The sequence below is a fragment of the Budorcas taxicolor genome, chromosome 14, assembly GCF_023091745.1.
Source record: "Budorcas taxicolor isolate Tak-1 chromosome 14, Takin1.1, whole genome shotgun sequence".
Taxonomy (NCBI): Eukaryota; Metazoa; Chordata; class Mammalia; order Artiodactyla; family Bovidae; genus Budorcas; species Budorcas taxicolor.
The window spans coordinates 45,434,215-45,456,922 of NC_068923.1; the positions used below are offsets into that span (position 1 = coordinate 45,434,215).

At 37.7% G+C, this 22,708-nt stretch overlaps 1 protein-coding gene across 1 annotated transcript in view; it reads left to right on the top strand.

Annotated features, from left to right (window-relative positions):
• The window catches only part of PREX2 (phosphatidylinositol-3,4,5-trisphosphate dependent Rac exchange factor 2), a 296,906-nt gene that overhangs the window by 111,215 nt on the left and 162,983 nt on the right, over positions 1-22,708 (top strand). The window contains exons 11-15 of the mRNA XM_052651670.1: positions 2,574-2,674; positions 10,197-10,300; positions 12,983-13,032; positions 15,961-16,036; positions 22,360-22,432. Coding sequence (XP_052507630.1) covers positions 2,574-2,674; positions 10,197-10,300; positions 12,983-13,032; positions 15,961-16,036; positions 22,360-22,432 — 404 coding nt within the window. The remainder of the gene's footprint in view (positions 1-2,573; positions 2,675-10,196; positions 10,301-12,982; positions 13,033-15,960; positions 16,037-22,359; positions 22,433-22,708) is intronic.

Sequence of the window (22,708 nt, forward strand, 5' to 3'; positions counted from 1 at the left end):
AACCCTGGTGACAACGTGGAGACTCAGTAAACATTTGCTATGTTAATTGTAGCCTTTTCCATAACAACATACTATGACCTGAGTGTGAGATGTTTCTGGCCTGATCATGGTCCTTTTGGCATGTGCTGATGGGATCTTTCTATTACTTGATTAGGTTCCGTAATAAAGTCACTCGTTAACTTTCTTCCCTACCCTTTCTTTTTTCCCCCATACTCCTAATTTATAGGAATACTTAAAATATGCTTTTTTCCCTCACTTTATTTGGAAACATTCAGGAATCTGCTAAGATCAAAATGAGGAATTATATTGTAGCTCTGTGCCAACCATTTCAGCCCACATATGGATGGCTGACATTGAATAATCATTTACCATGTGCTAGGCCCAGTGTTGAGTTCCTGACATTTGTCAGCTCCTTTAATCCCAGGCAGCTCTATGGGGTTGATATTCTTATTAATTTCATGTCATTGAGGAAAAAAACTGAGACTTAAGAGAATTAAATGTACTCATCCAATATCACACAGCTAGTAGAGGCAGAAACAGTATTTGAATCCAGGCTGTCTTATTGCAAAGTGCATGGTGTTACCACTATACTGGATTCTATGTTACTCTTCTTTTGGATGGTTCTTCTTTAATAGAAGCATACAAAGACTTTTTAATAGCTTCTTCTGCCTTAAAATGTGCATCGTGGACCAGACATTTATGTTTGAATTTCCATATCCCTTGGTTATTTGACTTTACCATATGTGTTGCTTTTAGTTTTGAAATAAATGGAAAAGTAATTTCCTGACACTTTCCATCGCTTGGCTTCTCTGGCCTCTTTGCAAAAATAAAATTGTTCTGAAATATATTTGTTAGTTAACATAAGCATTTCAGCATTAGCTTTTTAAACATGAGCATGATAAAATATTTTATTGTAAAATGTCTCTGTATTGTGTTCTCTTAATGATATCACAGGCCTTTTAAAAAAATACCAGTACTGAGATGAGGGTCTCCTAAGTGTTACAAAACACTGGGGCTCCCCACCCTCTCCCAAAATAGTGAGTGATGTGAGCTGTTCTCGGTGGCCTTTCCCAACCACAGCAGATGTTCATGGTAGACAGTTTTGATGGATGGTTTTGTGCTGGAGGGTTCCTTATGGATGGCAGTTTAGATATAGTGATGAATTTTCCAAGTTATTTTAAAATTTGAAAACAAGGTAGTCAGACTTTTCTCTGTCTTTTAGTGTTTAACATTTGTCTATTGGGGGCTTCCTTGGTGGCTCAGATGGTAAAAGAATCCGCCTGCAATGTGGGAGACCCAAGTTTGATCCCTGCGTCAGGAAGATCCCCTGGAGAAGGGAATGACAACCCACTCCAGTATTCTCGCTTGGAGAATCTGATGGAAAGAGGAGCCTGGCAGGCTCCAGTCTGTGGATGGGGTTGCATAGAGTTGGACATGACTGAGCGACTAATACACACAATAGACACACAATTGTCTATTGCTACAAAACAAATTGTCGTATACTTAGTCACTTAAAACGATGCACAGGTAGGTATTTGCTTGTATTTCTGTAGGTCAGAAATCCAGGTGAGTTAGAGCAGGTCCTGTGCTCAGGGTCTCACAAGGGCAAAATCAAGGTGTTAGCAGGGCAGGGGCTGGGCTCTTATCTTGAATCTTTGAGGAAGACTTCATTTTCCAGTACATTCAGGTTGTGGGCCAAATTTCATCCTTTGTGGCTGCAAGAATGAGGCACCCGTTTCCATGCGGGCCATTGGAAGTTGTCTATATTCTTGGATATATGACCCCTTCTAGCTTTAAAATTAGCAGTGGCACATTGGATCTTTCCTCTGCTTTTACTTTGTTCTCATTTCCTCTTGTGCCACCAGGCTGAGAACCCTGTGCTTCAAAGGGGTCAGCTGCTCAAGTCAGGCCCATTTGGATAGTTTCCATATTTTAAGGTCAACTGACTTGGGATTTTAATTACATACACCAGTCCATTCACAGAGCTACATAGATTAGAATTTAATTGACAAACCAATGGATGGAATTCTTGATGGGGGAGGGAGGTGGGTGGAAGAAGCTTTTTAGAATTCTATCATATAGGGCATGCATAATAGAATTATTTTGTGTGCCCTCTTGGAGTTTGAAACCTATTGGTTCTCTGTGTTTACCTCTTATTTTAAGTCACTGTGTTTACCTCTTATTTTAAGTCACTGTTATTCTATCTAATTCTGCTGTTTAGTTATCTTTAAAATCTGTTTTATCTCTCTAGTCCCAAATTTGCTTTTATATGTGTAAAAAGATACTCTAGAATTCTCCCTTTGTGCTTACTAAAGGTCTAGATAAGTTGACTAGTTATTAAATAGAGTTTAGGTAAGTCTGAATGTATGGACATGAGTTTTCTAGACTAGAGTCCAATGTAAATATATATGGGCCTTACATCTACGAAAAAAGTGTATGCAAGATTCACTGCAAGCATTCCTTTGTATTTTGAGGAGTATTCCTTTCATAGCTGCTTGATAAATGCATGGTACAGATAGACTTCCTGGGGAAAAACATACTGATTTAACTTCTTCGTTGGATTTCTGGTGCAGTGAATTTGTGTCATGGCTCTTGGAAATTGGAGAGATTCACAGGCCTGAGGAAGGCGTTCACTTGGGACAAGCATTATTGGAAAATGGAATCATCCATCATGGTAATTATTTTATTAATCACCTATTTAATTTATTTTTCCACAAATTACATTTGCCTTTGTTGCATTGATTGGTTTAATTTATAGTAGTTTTCCACGTTATAGGATGCTTAAGTTTTTTTTCCAACATCCTAGAGTGTCTCATCTGTATAGAATATTGTTTCAGGGAATATAGGCTTATGCTGATATATTTGTTAACTTGAAAGGAACAATTCCAACACAGGCAAGACTTAAATTCCAGTTAAGAATGATGTAGGATTGAGACAAGTTCCTTAATGGTGAGTTCTAACTAGAGTATTTGGGATGCTTTGTGAGTAAGGTGGCCTTAGCACTGGACATTATAGAGTGAATGGAACTCTGACAAGGACAGGAGGACAATTCACCCTGAAGAAGTAGTAGCTCTCAGACAGGGGAGCGTGAAGTTCATGGTGGCCTCTTCAGAACTAGCACGATGTCACAATGCAGACCGATGCCTTTCACAGATGAGTATACTGGGGAGAGGGCTGTGATGAGAAAGGAAGGCACACACCCTAACTTAGCAGCTCTTATGTTGCTGACTGTGGTGTGTGGGACTGCTTCTGAAGGAAGTGAGGAGCCGATGGGCACCTGGAAGCAGAGGAGTGGCCAAAACTTGGTTTCGGAGCTAACTGAGGAGTGGAGAGTTAGAGATTAAAGGAGGTCCTGCCTGCAGGGATCCTTCCATCCTCAGGAGAAAAAAGACCAGGGCCCTGTGCGTGGGCATGATGAGGGGGGTCCATTCGAAGCTGAGAGCATATGTGATACCTCTTTAGACTTGGGAGATGCAGAGTGAGGTAGTATTAGTCACTCAGTCGTGTTCTACTCTTTGCGACTCCGTGGAGTGTAGCCCGCCAGGCTTCTCTGTCCACTGGGCTCCTCCAGGCAAGAATACTGGAGTGGGTTAGCATTTCCTTCTTCAGGGGATCTTCCTGACCCAGGGATCAAACCTGGGTCTCCTGCATTACAGGCAGATTCTTTACCATCTGAGCTGCCAGGGGAGCCCATGAAGAGTGAGGGGTGAGATCAGATTTTCTGTGCTTTCTGCCTGGATGACAGAGATAGTTAAAGAGGAGGACCAGTGGGGAGAAGATGAAGGATTGGGGACCCTCCTCCTGCAGGGGAGGGTTCAGCAGGAGGTTGAAAACGTGTGGATGTAACACTTGAGGTAGAGGGACAGTGAGGTTGTATTTGTGAATCATTTCAAGAGAGCATCAGGTTCTCAGCACTTCAATAAGAAACACCAAAACAACAACAACAACAACAACAACAACAACAAAGCAATGATCATTGAACTAAGAATAAAAGCTTGAGGAATTTCTCATGCAAAATGTGCAAGAAGAGAAAAAGACAAGGAACTGGGACTAAATACGGATATTTGGCTGTCGAGTTTTGATGTTTGTTTTTTTCCCTAAATTAGAGTGAGATGAAAATAAACTAGATTCTCCCAGTTTTCCCCCAGCACAGTAGATGTTGCCAGTATAATGTCCCCATCTACCCAGATAGGAAGCATCTAGCATCCCTGTTCCTTCCTCATGCCATGAAGTCCTGTGAGCCCTACCAACAAACAGGTCACTAATCAGACTACTACTGTCCCAGGATCCCCACCTTCTTCCCAGTCACCACCTTCTTTGTCCTTGTTTCAGTGTTTGTCCTCCACCCCTGTAGAATACTCTGAGGGAAACAGCTGAAGAGACCTTTTAAGACATTTATAAGATCTAGGTGTTCTCTTGCTTACAGTCATCTACTGGCTTCCCATTAAACTAAAAAACAAGTCCAGACTTCCTACCTAAATCTCTTACCAAGGCTCTTGTGCATAGCCTACATGATAGAGCCCCTGCCTTCCTCTCTGAGTTGCCTGTACCTACCTGTTTACATGGTGGCCGCCCTGACCTTCTGTCTCTTCTTTGAACACTCCAAGCTGACTTTTCATGTAGGATCTTTGCTCTTGCTATTCGCAATCAACAATTGCTTAGTAATCCCTAATAAATGTCGGGGACCTTTCTAGGTCCTGGAGAAACAACAGTGAATGAATTGACAGATGCTACTGTACTGTGTCTCTTCTTCCATGACACTCTGCCTTTTAGAATCCTACCCAGTCCCCATGATTTCAATAAACTACTTTTAGATTTTTGACATTTTCTTCATGGACTCCTCATCACTCTCGGAAATTGTCATGTTGTTTCATTTATTTCTTTGTTTAATATTTCTCTCTTTATCTCCCATCCCTACTCTAGACCTCAGTCAAAATAAAGCACCATGAGAACAGGAGCCTTGTGTGTTAATTTATAGCAAAATGCCTGCAATGCCCAGAACATATAGTTGCCTCATTATTATTTCCTGAGTGAGTGAATAAATGAATGGCTATATTTTGAACTAACAGATACTACTGAGAAGTTGTATATGATTTTGTACTTGGTTCATTAATGCCATTAAAACTCCATTTAGCATTCAGTATGCTAAAAGCATCATCTAATATCTTATAAGTTAAAAGTGAAAAGATACTGAGCTGGATGGCTTTCCTGTTTGTGTTCACCTTTCTCTTCTAACCCCACCTTCAGGTATATATTTGGGACAAGGATTGAGTGTATTTGTTTTATCGTATAGTTTATTGAAGATAAAGGAGGTGGCACATAAAGCAGTTTTGTGTATAATCATTAACAGTCAGAAATGATTATTCTTTTCCCATTCCAGACTGTATAATTCCAGGGACTGTGCATTACCCGTAGAGCAAGGAAGGGAAAATCTGTTTATGGACACTTGTTTATTCTGTTCCTTACTGATTCTTTCCTTCTTTCTACATGGGAGATACTATGCTAGGTACTTGAAGGTATGTGTACATGAATCAGGGATATTTTTTCTATGGTCTCATGGTTTTAAGCCCATGTTTTTAGTTTGTTCATTATGAAATCGAGCTGTTGGCATATCTCCTTTCAGAGAAGACAGAAATCTACTAGGTTAGGAGAACTAATTTTTTTGCAGGGACTATTGAGAAGGAAAGCTGTACTGCTTAGCACTAGCTGCTGTAATAAGAAAACCTTTCCAATACATTACAGAAGGCTCACATTATAGAAGCTAATTTTTTACTCACATAAAATTTAGTTAATAGTGAAGGATGAGGTTGTGGCATTTGGCTCTGTATAGGGTTTTGGTGCCTGATATAGCCTCGACCATCTTCAATACAGTGCTCCTAAATGTCACCTTGGAGGAACGGTGGAGTTTTTTGTTTGTTTTAAATAGATTTGTGCATTTCCCATTGTATATCATTTTTGTGCACATACCTGTGGACACAACTCAGATATGTGATTGCTTCCCTGGTGGCTCAGCTGGTAGAGTCCACCTGCAATGTAGAAGACCTGGGTTCGATCCCTGGGTTGGGAAGATACCCTGGAGAAGGGAATGATACCCACTCCAGTATTCTGAACAGGAGAATTCCATGGACTGTATAGTCCATGGGGTTGCAAAGAGTCAGACATGAATGATCAACTTTCACTCACTTACTCACTTGACTGTAAGAGACTCCTAAAATCGTCCTGTAGTTGCATAAGCAGGAAAAACAGAAGCTAACGCAATTTGGTAGTCAGTTAGTCAATTTCTGCCCCTGAGGCTTAGCTCCTAGGTCAATATTAAATCAATGAAATTATATGAAAGCTAGAACAATCATAATACATGTGTTAATGTTTTACAATGATATCTGCAAACAATAGTCACAGTGATCACTTTTAACACTTTTATTTTCAGTTGAGATTATTGTAACTCCTGCTGCTAATCTGAGTCACTTTTCCTTTATGAATTAGAAATAACACAAAAAAATAGTCTTAAAGCTATCTGTCAACAATGGATGCTGCTATTTAAATTGTTTAAAAAATTATGGATATGCAACTTTATACTTCTGTGTGATGAGTTGACTATATTTTATTTTATTTTATTTTTTAACATAACGACTATATTTTAGAAAGAGCTACACTGTTTGCTACAGTATTTTCTTTTTTGACTATGAGATACCTTGTGACAGATAACAGAATATTGGAGAAGCTTTATTCCCAATGCTGGAAAGGTCAGGGCGTGGAAAGAGGTTGTCTTTTCAAAGGAGCTGTGAGATTATTTTCAAGTCAACTATCCTCTCTTGCTTTATTTCAACATAGATGACCCAGAAATTATATGAGGAAGAGTTGCTTGTTTGTTTAGTGAATTGAATTCTAAAAAGTGAAGAAAGTGAAAGTGTTAGTCATTCAGTCATGTCCAACTCTTTGCGACCCCATGAACTGTAGCCTGCCAGGCTCCTCTGTCTGTGGGATTCTCTAGGCAAGAATATTCTAGTGGATATCCATTCCCTTCTCCAGGGGATCTTCCTGACCCAGGGATCGAACCGTGGTCTCTTGCACTGCAGGCACATTCTTTATCATCTGAGCCATCAGACATGACTGTTATGGGTGGACTTTACAATTAACAAAACTGTTATTACTTTCCCTGAATACATGAATAGCTAGGCAGACATATTAAAGTCACTTTTAAGTTGGTACAAAGTTGATGTGGAATGATGCTTATTCAGTATCTTCATGAACATAGTCATCTAGGGTCTGACCAGTTCAGGACTGCTGAAAGATCTGGAAGAAATCACAGAGGGAACCACCCTAATAAATGAATACATTTTAGTAATATAAGTATCAAAATATTTTTAACTACCTCCTTCTAGAAAGAGAAAAAAATCAACAATGTCAACTTCTTTTTTGATTTCAGTCCTAATCAACTCCCCCCAGGCTCAGTATTGTCTCCAATAGGAATACAATCTTGAAAAGAAAGTAGTAGGTAAATTCTGAATTAAAATTTATTTTGAAATTTCAAATCCAAGAACCCTTGGATTATTTAACTTAAAAGAATTGAAATATTTATAATATGGTTAACTTTTTCTTCTCCTGAGACATCATCACTGAGTAGACTCCATGAATATTGTTTGATTTTGAGGACCTGCGTTATTACTGTTACTAGTATCTGATCAGCTGCACTGTCAGATTTCACATGTTAGAACTTTTGTCACTGGAAATAATGTTTGGTGTTTTTTTTAAGTGTTCACAATTAACTAATAGAGGTTCTCCCAAAGTATGGTTAGAGAACACATTATGCAATTTCACAGTAATAATTTTATTAGGATGAAGAAATAAGAGCCAGACAGGCTAGTTTCATTAGTTTGTGATTTCAGCTGCATTTTAGTGAAAATAGAATTCCTAAAATAAAGTTGAATGAGTCATCTGTTTTAAAAGGAACCAGCAAAAAAGAAAAAAAAAAGTCAACTGTTATTGCTATTATTCACATTGCAAATATTGCTAGGAAGTTCACCAGAGGCTGAGCCTTGCTATACTGGGAATTCTTGGGTTGGGACAGCATACACTTTCTCTGTGGTAGGTTGATAATGTTCTTCTTGTCTGGCTCTATGAATTTGCATTAAAAATGCTTATGTGAGAATTCTGAGGGCTCATTCATTATAGCCAGTGGTGTGCTGAAGTTGGCTGGTACAAGCTCTAGAGAGCAGATTATTAAATGTTTTTTAAAAATTGCAAGCTGATTGTTAAGCACAGCTATTATTAAAATGAAATGATGTAAATATATAAGTACATACATTATAAATTTAATATATTCTTAAATCTCATCACTTCCTAATTATTTTACTACATTTTATTGTTTATTGGCTTGGTGTTATTTGTATCTACCATTTTTTTAATGGTGGGAATACTAAATAATCCTGTGTCACTGCACATCTAATTCTGTGTTTAGTGACTTTATTTTGGGAGCTTGAAATTGGCCAGTGTGGGAATTTTTGGTACCATGGATATTGGCGAATTATACACATCAGTGTTCCTTCTGCCTCATCACCAGAGAGACAGCTGTTCAACATTTGCCAGTACATTCCTGGTAATGCCCAGCAGTGCATAGTTGTTTAAAAGATGGTATTAAGCAACCTTCCTCATCAGCTAATAAAGCCATTCCCTCCTCAGGAAGTTGGGGTGAATAAATTTCAATGCAGAACCATTACTATTTTTCTAAGGGAACAGCTACAAGTTACAGATTAACCCAAGAATTATGATCAAAATCACAAGGGTTTACCTTACAGTGAAGGACTCCATTTTTGAATAGGTGGACCCACCACTTCCTTTATTGTGGCAGGAGACCCTTGGACCCAAGTTTCCTTGAATTTTGGAATCTCAATATAATCATTTATTTCAATGACTCTTAAGGGATAAAAATGAGAATTATTAATAGGTAGATTCATAGGAGAAATAAATAACAAGTTCTGAAACATGTTGTAAGATTTCAAAATATTTCTTTAGAATTTATTTTTCTTTCACATATGTTTTTCTTTTTGACTTAGCCTAGAAAAAGAGATGCCAAAAGGTGATGTTATCTTTTTGGCAGCAGTCATGTCTCAGCTTTATGGCTGTTAAGTCATTCATTTGGTTTGGATAGGTTAGGGTGAAATAGCTGAAACTTTGTATATGTGTGTGTGTGTGTTACAAGTCTCTTGTTTTTCTTCTGGATTCACCTAAAATGGTTTATTAGAATTAATCCTGACAGGTTTTTCTCTCCCTTCAACTTTTTTAGCAAAAAGTAAAGGTCAAAGTCCTCTATCTAATCATGAAAATAGAACCCATTGCAATAAATTGTCTTTTCTGCAAATGTTGCATTCCTGGTAAAGAATGCATTTAAATGTAAACATTTAAATGTAAAAGAAATATTTAAATGTAAACTCTTTGAGATTTAATTTGAGGTTTTTCCTTTCTAAAACAATTATTTTTTTTATTAGACTACCTATAAAATACTTCTGGAAAAAAGAAAACTTGAAAGTTTAGTAGGAGTCTTTATAATTATGAAAATCTTATCCTAAGAATGGAAGTGAAGGGTGACCACTCTCATTTTCCATTGAAGAAAAAAAAAGTTAATGTAAAAGAAAAGCATTTGTCAATGTAAGAAAACTGTTAAAAGTTTGTTATCAGTTACATATTGAATTTATCTAATGTACTCTGGAGATTTAAACACAGGATAAATGGTTAATATCGGTGTATGTGTGGTCTTGGCTTGATTGCTGTAAGATAAGACAGATAAATGCTAAAACTCACTTCTGGGGCTGAGAATCAAATTATGACTCACTAGCTGGAGTATCTGCTATTTGAAGGGCACTTTTTGCTTGACTTTGTAGCACTGTGAAGAAATAGAAAACACATACTCATTTATTAAAGTATATATATACTGTGCACACACAGATACTATGCTAGCTGAATGTTGCTAACCTGAGTTTAGTTCTTCAGTGCTTCTATGGAAATCGTAACTATATCACAAAATCTTATCATTAATCTTACTGTTGAAATACTGGATTAGCATTACTATGTTAGGGAAACAAAAGCTTTTGGTAAAACTAAAAAGTTTCAGTATTTGGGAATATGTGTTTTACAAATATGTTTTTATCTTCTACTTTTTAGATTGTCAGGATTTTAATATGCTGTTCTTATATTTTTAGTTACAGATAAACATCAATTCAAACCAGAACAGATGCTATATAGATTTCGTTATGATGATGGAACCTTTTATCCAAGAAATGAGATGCAGGATGTGATTTCAAAGGTAATAGCCTCTCCCACAGCCTTTTATCAATGGAAGAATTCATGTTGTCCTACTGAAGCAAGGTAAAATTTTGTAAGGAGACCAAAATTCTTCTGGAATAGGAAGTTTTTATGTGGCATATGGAAACACGCCTCTTGGTATTTTCTTGCCATTATAAGAATTGTATTGTTAGATCCTATTGTTTTTTTTTCTCTTATCTTGTTCTAATGAAGTTGCATCACTCAGAAGATTATATCCATTGAAAACTATTTTACATGTAGTAACAAGTGGTCATGATACTTGAATACATTTAATAAAAATACAAATTATAAAATTCATGAAATATCATTTTCCTTTGTACACTTGGCAAACTCTGTATTGACATATAATTATCAAGTAGTATGGTGGGTCATTGCATAGATTTATAAATAATCTGTTTGCATTATATGTTGAAATTTTATATTTTAAGAAAAATAATATTTAAGATATTTCATGTATGTAGGTATGCCATATGTATGTATGTGTACATACACATGAATGCATATATGTATACTTATGTATATGTATATGTGTATGTATATACAAATACCTATATGTATATACATGTATATATGTATTTAGTTCAGTACAGTCACTCAGTTGTGTCCGACGATTTGTGACCCCATGAACTGTATAGCATGCCAGGCCTCCCTGTCCATCACCAACTCCTGGAGATTACTCAAACTCATGTCCATTGAGTCGGTGATGCCATTCAACCATCTCATCCTCTGTCATCCCCTTCTCCTCCTGCCTTCAATCTTTCCCAGCATCAGGGTCTTTTCCAATGAGTCAGCTCTTCACATCAGGTGGCCACAGTATTGGAGTTTCAGCTTCAACATCAGTCCTTCCAATGAACAACCAGGACTGATCTCCTTTAAGATGGACTGGTGGGATCTCCCTGCAGTCCAGGGAACTCTCAAGAGTCTTCTCCAACACCACAGTTCAAAAGCATCAATTCTTCTGCCCTCAGCTTTCTTTTAGTCCAACTCTCACATCCATACATGACTACTGGAAAAACCATAACCTTGACTAGATGGACCTTTGTTGACAAAGTAATATCTTTGCTTTTGAATATGCTATCTAGGTTGGTCATAACTTTCCTTTTAAGGAGCAAGCGTCTTTGAATTTCATGGCTGCAGTCACAATCTGCAGTGATTTTGGAGCCCCCCAAAATAAAGTCAGCCACTGTTTCCACTGGCTGGAGGAGAAGGGGATGACAGAGGATGAGATGGTTGAATGACATCACCGACTCTATCACCCCATCTATTTGCCATGAAATGAAGGGACCAGATGCCATGATCTTAGTTTTCTGAATGTTGAGCTTTAAGCCAACTTTTTCACTCTCCTCTTTCACCTTCATCAAGAGGCTTTTTAGTTCCTCTTCACATTCTGCCATAAGGGTGGTGTTATCTGCATATCTGAATATATTGCTGTTTCTCCTGGCAATCTTGATTCCAGCTTGTGCTTCTTCCAGCCCAGCGTTCCTCATGATTAAATAAGCAGGGTGACAATATACGGCCTTGATGTACTCCTTTTCCTATTTGGAACCAGTCTGTTGTTCCATGTCCAGTTCTAACTGTTGCTTCCTGACCTACATGCAGATTTTTCAAAAGGCAGGTCAGGTGGTCTGGTATTCCCATCTCTTTCAGAATTTTCCATTTTATTGTGATCCACACAGTCAAAGGCTTTGGCATAGTCAAGCAGAAGTAGATGTTTTTCTAGAATTCTGTTGCTTTTTCTATGATCCAGCGGATGTTGGCAATTTGATCTCTGGTTCCTCTGCCTTTTCGAAAACCAGCTTGAACATCTGGAAGTTCATGGTTCACTTATTGCTGAAACCTGGCTTGGAGAATTTTGAGCATTACTTTACTAGCATGTGAGATGAGTGCAATTGTGTGGTAGTTGGAGCATTCTTTGGCATTGCCTTTCTTTGGGGTTGGAATGAAAACTGACCTTTTCCAGTCCTGTGGCCACTGCTGAATTTTCTATATTTGCTGGCATATTGAGTGCAGCACTTTCACAGCATCATCTTTCAGGATTTGAAAGAGCTCAACTAGAATTCCATCACCTCCACTAGCTTTGTTCGTAGTGATGCTTCTTAAGGCCCACTTGACTTCACATTCCAGGATGTCTGGCTCTAGGTGAGTGATCACACCATTGTGATTATCTGGGTCACGAAGATCTTTTTTGTACAGTTCTTCCGTGTATTCTTGCCATCTCTTCTTAATATCTTCTGCTTCTGTTAGGACCATACCATTTCTGTCCTTTATTGAGCCAATTTTTGCAGGAAATATTCCCTTGGTATTCCTAATTTTCTTCAGAGATCTCTAGTCTTTCCCATTCTATTGCTTTCCTCTATTTCTTTGCATTGATCACTGAGGAAGGCTTTCTTGTATGTATGCATATGTGTATATATGTATATCATATGCATGTTTGTACATGCGTATGTATATATGTCACTTGTAGGTGAAAAATTAATAACACAATTTAATCCTATTTTTAATTATTCAGATCATATTATTTTTATGATATAATGTAACATTTGAATAACTTTCAAATAGGTTAAGATTGTGTAATAATTTCAGAATAATCTATTTCTAAATTTCATTGGTATGTCCTTTGACTAATTTTACTTGTTTTTGACATATCTTTATTTTACAACAGGGTGTACGATTATATTGTCGTCTTCATAGTCTATTTACTCCAGTCATAAGGTGAGTCTAGTTTCTAAGTTCTGGGCAGTTTAAAGGGAAATATTTATATTGCATATTATGTAAATATTATTAAGCTGAAGTTAGCTCATTTTGTTTTTCTTCCAAACATGAACATTTTGCTTTTAAATATTATTTTAAGTAACAATTTATCTTAAAATATTTCAAAATTTTCTGGAGCTCTAATTATAGAGTTTCTTCTACTCTTTTTATTCTGATTTCTAAAATTAATTGCCATTAATTCATAGTAATGAGAAGGAAATGGCAACCCACTCCAGTGTTCTTGCTTGGAGAATCCCAGGGATGGAGGAACCTTGTGGGCTGCTGTCTATGGGGTTGCACAGAGTCGGACACGACTGAAGCAACTTAGCAGCATAGTAAATTACAGGCTAGATAATAAAATTATCCACAGTCAGTTAGTATTTAATAAATAATAGTTGACTAACCAGAGAGGATTTCAAAATACTATTTACTAGTGAATATTTACCATTATGATTACTTGTATATTAATTTTTTCAATTAGACTTACAATCAAATCTTTAACTTGTATTTTCTGTCACAATATTTTCTTTTAATCATCTTTTATGAACAAAAAAGTTTTACACTTGAAACTTAAGAATTAATTTGGACTTAATAATTTTATCAGTTTTTCTATACCATGTTTTTACTTCTGAAGAGATATGCCTTTCTGGTTTCTAAAGAGAAATTAGGATTCATTTTCAGTTCATCCTTTTAGAAAGATAGCAGAAAACTTTGAGTTTGATGTTATGATTACTAATAGAGATAATCAAGAGGAGAATTGTATTTATAGTATACACAAACTGATAGAACTGATATAATGTAATGTAATATTAAATTAATTTCAGATGGCCAGATTTCATTTGGAGTTTATTGACTAAAACATATTTTTCAGAACAATAAAATGAATGTATGAATTCTAAAATGAATGTAGAGGCTTTTCAGTCATGGATATGGAATCCAGGCATTTGATGGACAGGGTTTCTATTTTTCACTCTGGTTTCCAATTCCAAGGAAATGCAGAGCTTAAAAAAAAAATTCCAAAAGTTGGTGATTAAGTGTTGGAATGCCCACACTTCAGATCCTGAAAGAGAAAATAGAATCTTACCTATTACACCTGAAAATGCCCTGTCCACTTTCACAAGCAGGCTTCACAAAGTAAAAAAAAAATTAAAAAAAGTGAAAGAAACCAGTATTTGTTGATTCTCTGCTATATTCCTGGCACAGACATTCTATAAATATTTTGGGTAACATAATGCTAAAAGATGGTTACTTAATAATAGCACATGGATTTTTTGTACTTGTATGTGTGTTCAGTTGCTCAGTTGTGTCTGACTCTGAAATCCCATGGACTCCTTTGTCCCGTCAGGCTCCTCTGTCCATGGGATTCTCCAGGCAAGAATACTGGAGTGGGTTGCCGTGCCCTCCTCCAGGGGATCTTCCCAACCCAGAGATTGAACCCAGGTCTTAAACTAATAGAAACAGATACTGAATTATTTTTTCATGCCATGTGTGTGTCTGTGTGTATGTAGGCTTTATATATGAGAAAATGTGTTCTGAAAATATATTTTAGCCATGTGAGATTTTTTATCCAGAAAGTTGTATTCTAAAAGAGCTGATAAGAAGGAATTGTTCTTTGGCTAGAAATGACAATGGTTTATGAGTTGTCAAGGGTAAATTTATGGGGAAAAAACCCATAAAGCAGATGGAATGTGTGATAGTCATGCTTTTAATATGTATGAACTCAGCTTATGAAAAGAAAAATGACTTGGGTGAAAAAAATCCATAGACCCACATGTATTCTATAAAAACTACCCTGTCTTTCTTTTTGACACATATGGAAGCCAAAATGAAATGGGTGATGGGGTGTCAGAAACGGAGATGGATTTTAAAGGATTAAAAAAAAAAATCTGCTGTTGATTACTGGCTAACCTAGTACATTCACTATTAAAATCTCAGGAATTTCAGTCATGTTTTGGAGAGCTTTTTATGACAGTGGATGAAATGATGTCAATATTAATTGTAATTTGCTGACAGAAGTTAAAAGAACCATGAACATAGCCAGTAATTATTTGTCACGTCAAGTTGATTGCAGTTTGGACTTTTTTTTTTTTTTGACATTTTGAAAGACTCTCCTTTTCTCATTCCATTTTTATTCAGGCCAGCAAAATAAATGAATTATAGATTTCTGCCCTTGGGGTCTTGTTCTGATCATAAGCACTTTGTAGTTATCTAACTAGACTTTGAAAGATTTCTCAGATCCGGGCGCTTCTGCAGACAGGAGAGTCTGCTCTCAGTTCCCTTGGCTGCCTGGGGATGTGGTGTGACTAAGGCCATGCTCTGATCAGACAAAATGACAAGGTTCTTCGTATGTTTCCCTCTGGGGAGGCCTGAGGTCTGCCATTACAGCTGAGCCAACTGAATCATCCTCCAGGGCAAATCCTGTCTACCTGGAGAATTCAAGAGCAGAAATGCAAAGGGTGGCTTTATTCTCCACATTTTGAGGAGTTCTTTCATAAACCCTATCTTGATTTAAAGGGGAGGAATTCTGTTTTATTATTATTTTATTAATGAGCAGTTGTATTTCTAGCCAAGTTATTACCAGATAACATAGCAGTAATAATCAATTTGGATATAAGAAAATGTGAAAGAAGAAATGTCCTGTTTTGGTATCCTTATGGGTTTCTTCTCCTGGTGTGAACTGATGAAGAGAATTGTCAGGTGTTGTGTAAACCTTGTAAAGCTCCCTTATTTACATGTAAGTGGGGCAATCAATTCAGATTCCGTCTAGTAAACTTTTCTGTTGCACACTGATACTAAATGAAGTATTTCTGGTGCTTATTTATCCTCTCTCTTTCTTTCCTCCTTACTTACCCTCTAGCTTAGTGTTTTTGGTTTCTCTTTCCTTTGCAGAGATAAAGATTATCACTTAAGAACCTACAAATCTGTCGTTATGGCCAACAAGCTGATAGACTGGTTGATTGCACAGGTAAATAGACAAATAGAAATTGCTGAGTTACTTTCATGGCTGCTTTAAACTTCGAGGTGATTTAGGTATTTTAAAAATTCCCTACTTGCCAGTGAGACACAGTGAAATGACTTGACCAAGTTCATACAGCTGGAATGAAGCAGAATTAGGATTTGAACCTGGATCATCTGATTTCAGAGTTTTCAAACTTAATTTTTATGCTGTATTGTTGTGTGATTCAAAAATATCAGCTGAGATCCATTCAAAAGACTAAGTGTAATTTGAATATCACTAAAGAAAAGGTGTGTATATGTACTAAAGTTTCTCATATGTTTTGTTTACAGATTTTTTTTAAGGTATCTAATGTTTAGTCCTAGCAAGTTATTCTAGTCACCCTATGCCTTCTTCTCTGTTAGATGATAATTGTATCTTGATATTATGAGCTTTGGTATCCATCTGCACACATTGTAAATAAGAAAGTGCAGAATTTGTTGTGATTGTCACTCTGCTTCTCAGAGTGTGGGAGCTGACAGCTGGTACTGAGAAAATGTTATTTGCAACTCAAGGCATCAAGCCCATTATATATTCAAATATAAATTTATTTAGATGTTTTATCATACTAGATTAACTAATAAATAATCAAATGTTTTCCACGGGTTAAAGGAAAGGCTAAGAAAACTGATATTTGCTTTGACAGAACTTACTATTTTGGAGAAGGGAATATGGCTTGGTTGAAATGTCATCATTACATTTGAATATTTGAGTCAAGTTAGTTTCTTGTTATTGAAGAAAATCACCTACCTCTTTTGTTACATGTGAATAATAGTATTTGACGCTCAGTCATGGAAATGTTTATTTTTGCCTTAAATAAAAATGTTTAATTCGTACTTGATTTATCTGTGAACATACATTTTGAAATTTTTATTATTTAATATTAACTTCTAAACTATCCAGGAATACCTGGTTTTGCATTTAGTATTTAGATTTATTTTATTGAGAAATTAAGATCTTAAAGCAAACAGTTCTTTTTTAGATAAAACCCAAATTCCAGTGTTCAATGGGTTTACTAGTGTGAAAACCATTTATAATATGATAATCAGTGTGTGTCATTGGGATTGGTTCTATGTTTGATAATAGAGTTGAAATTTCACATAGAAATTATACTGTTACAGAATTCACATGAATTCTTCTATGTTGTTTATGTGAGAAAACTGAAGAAAGTTTGTTTTTTTGAAGCAAAAGCTAATACTGAATAAATATTTAGAGTTCTGACAAAGGACGTTAGTCATCAACTTTTTTTTTTTTTCTTTTTGGCACTTTTACTTTCCAAGTATGAACATTCAGTTCAGTTCAGTTCAGTCGCTCAGTCGTGTCCAACTCTTTGCGACCCTATAAATCGCAGCATGCCACGCCTCCCTGTCCATCACCAACTCCCGGAGTTCACTCAGACTCACGCCCATCACGTCAGTAATGCCATCCAACCATCTCATCCTCTGTCATCCCCTTCTCCTCCTGCCCCCAATCCCTCCCAGCATCAGAGTCTTTTCCAATGAGTCAGCTCTTTGCATGAGGTGGCCAAAGTACTGGAGTTTCAGCTTCAGCATCATTCCCTCCAAAGAAATCCCAGGGTTGATCTCCTTCAGAATGGACTGGTTGGATCTCCTTGCAGTCCAAGGGACTCTCAAGAGCCTTCTCCAACACCACAGTTCAAAAGCATCAATTCTTTGACACTCAGCCTTCTTCACAGTCCAACTCTCACATCCATACATGATCATTGGAAAAACCATAGCCTTGTCTAGACAGACCTTTGTTGGCAAAGTAATGTCTCTGCTTTTGAATATGCTATCTAGGTTGGTCATAACTTTTCTTCCAAGGAGTAAGCATCTTTGAATTTCATGGCTGCAGTCACCATCTGCAGTGATTTTGGACATCCCAAACAGTGGGGGGTTCAAACAGTGGGTTTCCACTGTTTCCCCATCTATTTGCCATGAAGTGATGGGACCAGATGCCATGATCTTCATTTTCTGAATGTTGAGCTTTAAGCCAACTTTTTCACTCTCCTCTTTCACCTTCATCAAGAGGCTTTTTAGTTCCTCTTCACTTTCTGCCATAAGGGTAGTATCATCTGCATATCTGAGGTTATTGATATTTCTCCCTGCAATCTTGATTCCAGCTTGTGCTTCTTCCAGCCCAGCATTTCTCATGATGTACTCTGCATAGAAGTTAAATAAGCAGGGTGACGATATACAGCCTTGATGTACTCCTTTTCCTATTTGGAACCAGTCTGTTGTTCCATGTCCAGTTCTAACTGTTGCTTCCTGACCTGCAGGAAGCAGGTCTTTCTCAAGAGGCAGGTCAGGTGGTCTGGTATTCCCATCTCTTGAAGAATTTTCCACAGTTTCTTGTGATCCACACAGTCAAAGGCTTTGGCATAGTCAATAAAGCAGTATGAACATTCGAAGACTAAAATAAGTTGCTCAAAACCGAGACCAAGTTGCAGTTCTCTTTCACTTCAGGTTTTCTTTCTCGTCTGTAGAAATGCTTGTGCACAGTAGAAATTGAAATGGACTAGGATACAGGTTGGAGAAGGCGATGGCAGCCCACTCCAGTACTCTTGCCTGGAAAATCCCATGGATGGAGGAGCCTGATAGGCTGCAGTCCATGGGATCGCGAAGAGTCAGACACGACTGAGCGACTTCACTTTGACTTTTCACTTTCATGCATTGGAGAAGGAAATGGCAACCCACTCCAGTGTTCTTGCCTGGAGAATCCCAGGGACGGGGGAGCCTGGTAGGCTGCCATCTATGGGGTCGCACAGAGTTTGACACAACTGAAGCGACTTAGCAGCAGCAGCAGGATACAGGTAATCTGGTCTTATGACAGCTATGCTGTTAAGCAGTTATGCAAACTTACATGAGTCACTTAGTCTGTCTAGATTTTATTTTCACAACTGTTTCCTGCTTACTGGAATAACTATATATATATATCAGCTCTTCTCCATCACTTCGGAGAAGGAAATGGCAACCCACTCCAGTGTTCTTGCCTGGAGAATCCCAGGGACAGGGGAGCCTGGTGGGCTGCCGTCTATGGGGTCGCACAGAGTCAGAGACGACTGAAGCGACTTAGCAGCAGCAGCAGCAGCTCCATACTTAAGCTTTATGATTCTGATAGTGTAAAACTTACATATATGTAAGTATCAGACATAATAAACTCTAGCTTTAGATTAGGACAACAGGGGCTGGCTTTGAGGAGAAAGGTATGGTAATGGAATGATAAGAGAACGGTAAATTAAAGTTCTTAAGCTAAGATGAACAAGAGATTTTGTTTTAAAGGAAGCATCTTTTTCCATCAAGGCTGTCAGTTGAGTAATCAGTGTATACTGTTGGTGATTATTAAAACTAGCTTTTACTGTGAATTTAACATTTAAGCAGGTGCTTTGGTGATTAAAATAAAAGAAACCAACAAAACAGAAAGCAGACATGGTTCCTGCCTTCCAGGGACTGTTAGTCAGTTGGGCTGATTTTTATACTTCCTCTAAGGCTCTGCTTCAACATCATCTCCCCAAGTAAACTCTGCTCTATCCTCCAGACTTGGCTCAGCATCCTCCTCCGTGGTCCCAGTTCCCTGGATGTATCTGTCTTTGATAATCCCACTTTATATTGAAAATGTCCCCATGATTCTTAGGGTGGGGGCTGGTTAACCTATGTGCCAGCACCTAGTATGATACCTGTTGGGAGGTATTGACTAAATTGGATGGCGGTGGCATCATTGACTCGATGGACATGAGTTTGAGCAGACTCCGGGAGAGAGTGAAGGACAGGGAAGCCTGGCGTGCTTCAGTCCGTGGGGTCGCAAAGAGTTGGACACATCTTACTGAGTGAACAACAAAATAACTTATATATTTTAAGTGACTCAGTTCTTCAGATTTCAATTATTTGAGGGCAGGGAAGTGTTTTGTGTTTGAGTGTTTTACTCTGTTACTTCTAGCACTTAGCACACTGTGTAGCAAAAAAAAATCCCTTGTGTGAATGGATGAACATTACTAATGGTTAGATTTTGAAAAGGGTACAGATGCATTGTCTAAAGATACAGATTGTAAATGCCATGATCATTAACAGGAGAATTAGGGAGGGGTAGAGTTGTTACAGCATGAGGTGGTGCTTGTGTTGGTCCTTGACAGACTGATAGGTAATATTTAAGGCATTGATTGGAGTGAATGATTCCATGTATGAGAATGAGGATGGAAATAAACAAAAGGGAGTCCTGGCAACAGTCTGGAAGCCAAATTGATGAGAGCAAAGGTGACCTAACCTATGGAAAATAGGTCTGGAGGGGTATAATGAAGTCAGAGTTAAGGGAGACCTGCAAAGCCCAACACAAAATGTTGATACTTTATGATTATAACAAATGAGAGTTAGTTTAAAGTTTTGGTACTTGGTATTCCTGTGTGTGTGCAGGCTTAGTTCCTTCAGTCCTGTCTGACTCTGTACAATCCTAAAGGTGATAGCCCTCCAGGCTTCTCTGTCCCTGGGATTCTCTAGGCAAGAATACTAGAGTGGGTTGCCCTGCCCGCGCCTGGGGATCTTTCCTGCGTCTCTTAATGTCTCCTGCATTGGCCGGCAGGTGCTTTACCACTAGTGCCACCTGGGAAGCCCAGTATTCCTGTGTAAGAAAGTTTAATTCTAAGGACTTTCCTGGACTTTGCCTTCCAATGCAGTGGGTTACGGGGTCGATCCATGATCGGGGAGCTAATACTCCACATCCTCGTGGCCAAACACCCAAAACATAGAACAGAAACAATATTGTAACAATATTGACTTTAAAAATGGGCCATACCAGAGAAAAGTCTTTAAAAAACCAAAGAAAATTTAATTCTATAATGGCAATGTTAGAGAAAGTGCAGGAGTACAATATTAGAGACAGTACAGGAAACGAATTTGGCAATTTAGCAGGGAGATGAGGAAACACTGGGTTAGGGTGCTGACATAGGAATGAAATGGAAGCCAGAGGGAAGAAAGGATGGATTTGGTAGAGTATTGTTGTTCAGTCACTCAGTAGCTCAGTCATGTCTGACTCTGTGACCGCATGGACTACGGCATGCCAGGCTTTCCCGTCCTTCACTATCTCCCAGATTTTTCTCAAATTCATGTCTATTGAGTCGATGATGCCATCCACCCATCTTATCCTCTGTCTCCCTCTCTCTTCCTGCCCTCAGTCTTTCCCAGAAGAGTATTGTACCTAAAAGCTAAAAGATGGGGCTAGAAAAAATGAGATAATCTGTAAGAAAGCACTTCTTAAGCTGTAAAACATACAACTGTAAGGTTATATAGACACAGATACAACAGATACATACATATACACATACATATTCATATTCATATACATAGTTAGTCCTGTTGATATCTAGGAGATATTGATCCCAGGACCTTTGCAGGTACCAAAATCCACAGATGCTCAAGCTCCTTGTATAAAATGGCATGGATTTGCATATAATCTCCCATATCTTTTAATTAACCTTAAGATTACTTTTAATACCTGATGAAATGTAAATACTATATAAATATTCACTGATTCTGCAAATTCAAGTATTACATTTTGGAACTTTCTGTTTTTTTTTTTCCTCTGACTAGTTTTGATCTGTGGTTGGCTGAATTCTCAGATGCTGAAGCCGTGTTATAGAGGGAAGAGTGTATATGAATTCGTACTTGAATGAATAAAGTAGATGTTTTCTAGATAAAAATCATAACAAAAGGTTGCATTAGGCTTTCTTTTGGGGATCAGTTATGTGAACTAATTTTCATTTTTTCTGGCAAGAGAGTGAAAGAGAAGCTTGCGTTTGCTGACTCCCCTAAACAACATACTCATAGGGTCTTACAAGTCACACTAGATTAATAGGTTTCTTTGGAGGCACTTAAAGAGTAAGGCCATTTGGTGGGAGGTGATAGAAAAGATGATGCATAATGATTTTTACTTAGCAAGCTTTATTTAGTGAGTTTTCAACTATAGGATATTTCTTTGATGCATAACTGGGATATATGATCAAAGAAATAAGGCATAATTTGTGGTAGTAAATTGTAGTTACTCATGTATTTTCATTTTTAATCAAGCATAATTTTTCTCAAGAAATAGTAAATCTTTGTTTTTGATGTCAAAAGCAGATATTTTCATAATCAAGGGAATGTTTGATAACAATCAGATGCATTGTTAGTGGGCTTCTGAAAGCAACATAAGCCCTGATGTATGAATGGCTTTGTTAGGACAGTGCTGAGAATGTCAAACGTGGTTACAATGCAGCAGAATCTTCGGTCGCCTATTAACTTGTACAGGGCTTTTGTGGTTGACAGGGGGATTGCCGCACCAGAGAAGAGGCAATGATATTTGGCATTGGGCTCTGCGACAATGGATTTATGCACCATGGTAAGCATTTTTATTCTGGAAGCTTCCAGATGTATTTCACTGTTTTCTTTTGTCAAGACATTGGGAGTCTCTCAGTGGCCAAGAAGTCCTCTAAAGATGAACCAGCAAGACTGTCTGGGTCTTGCCACATGTCCCCGTTGGGCACCACATCTACAATCAGTGTCTCCACAAGTATTATCTATAAGTTGCCATGACTTTTTTTCTGTTTTTCTAGACTGGTTCTGAAAAAGCAAGAGCTTGAACTAGAAGTTAAAAAAAACAGCTCATGTATCTCTT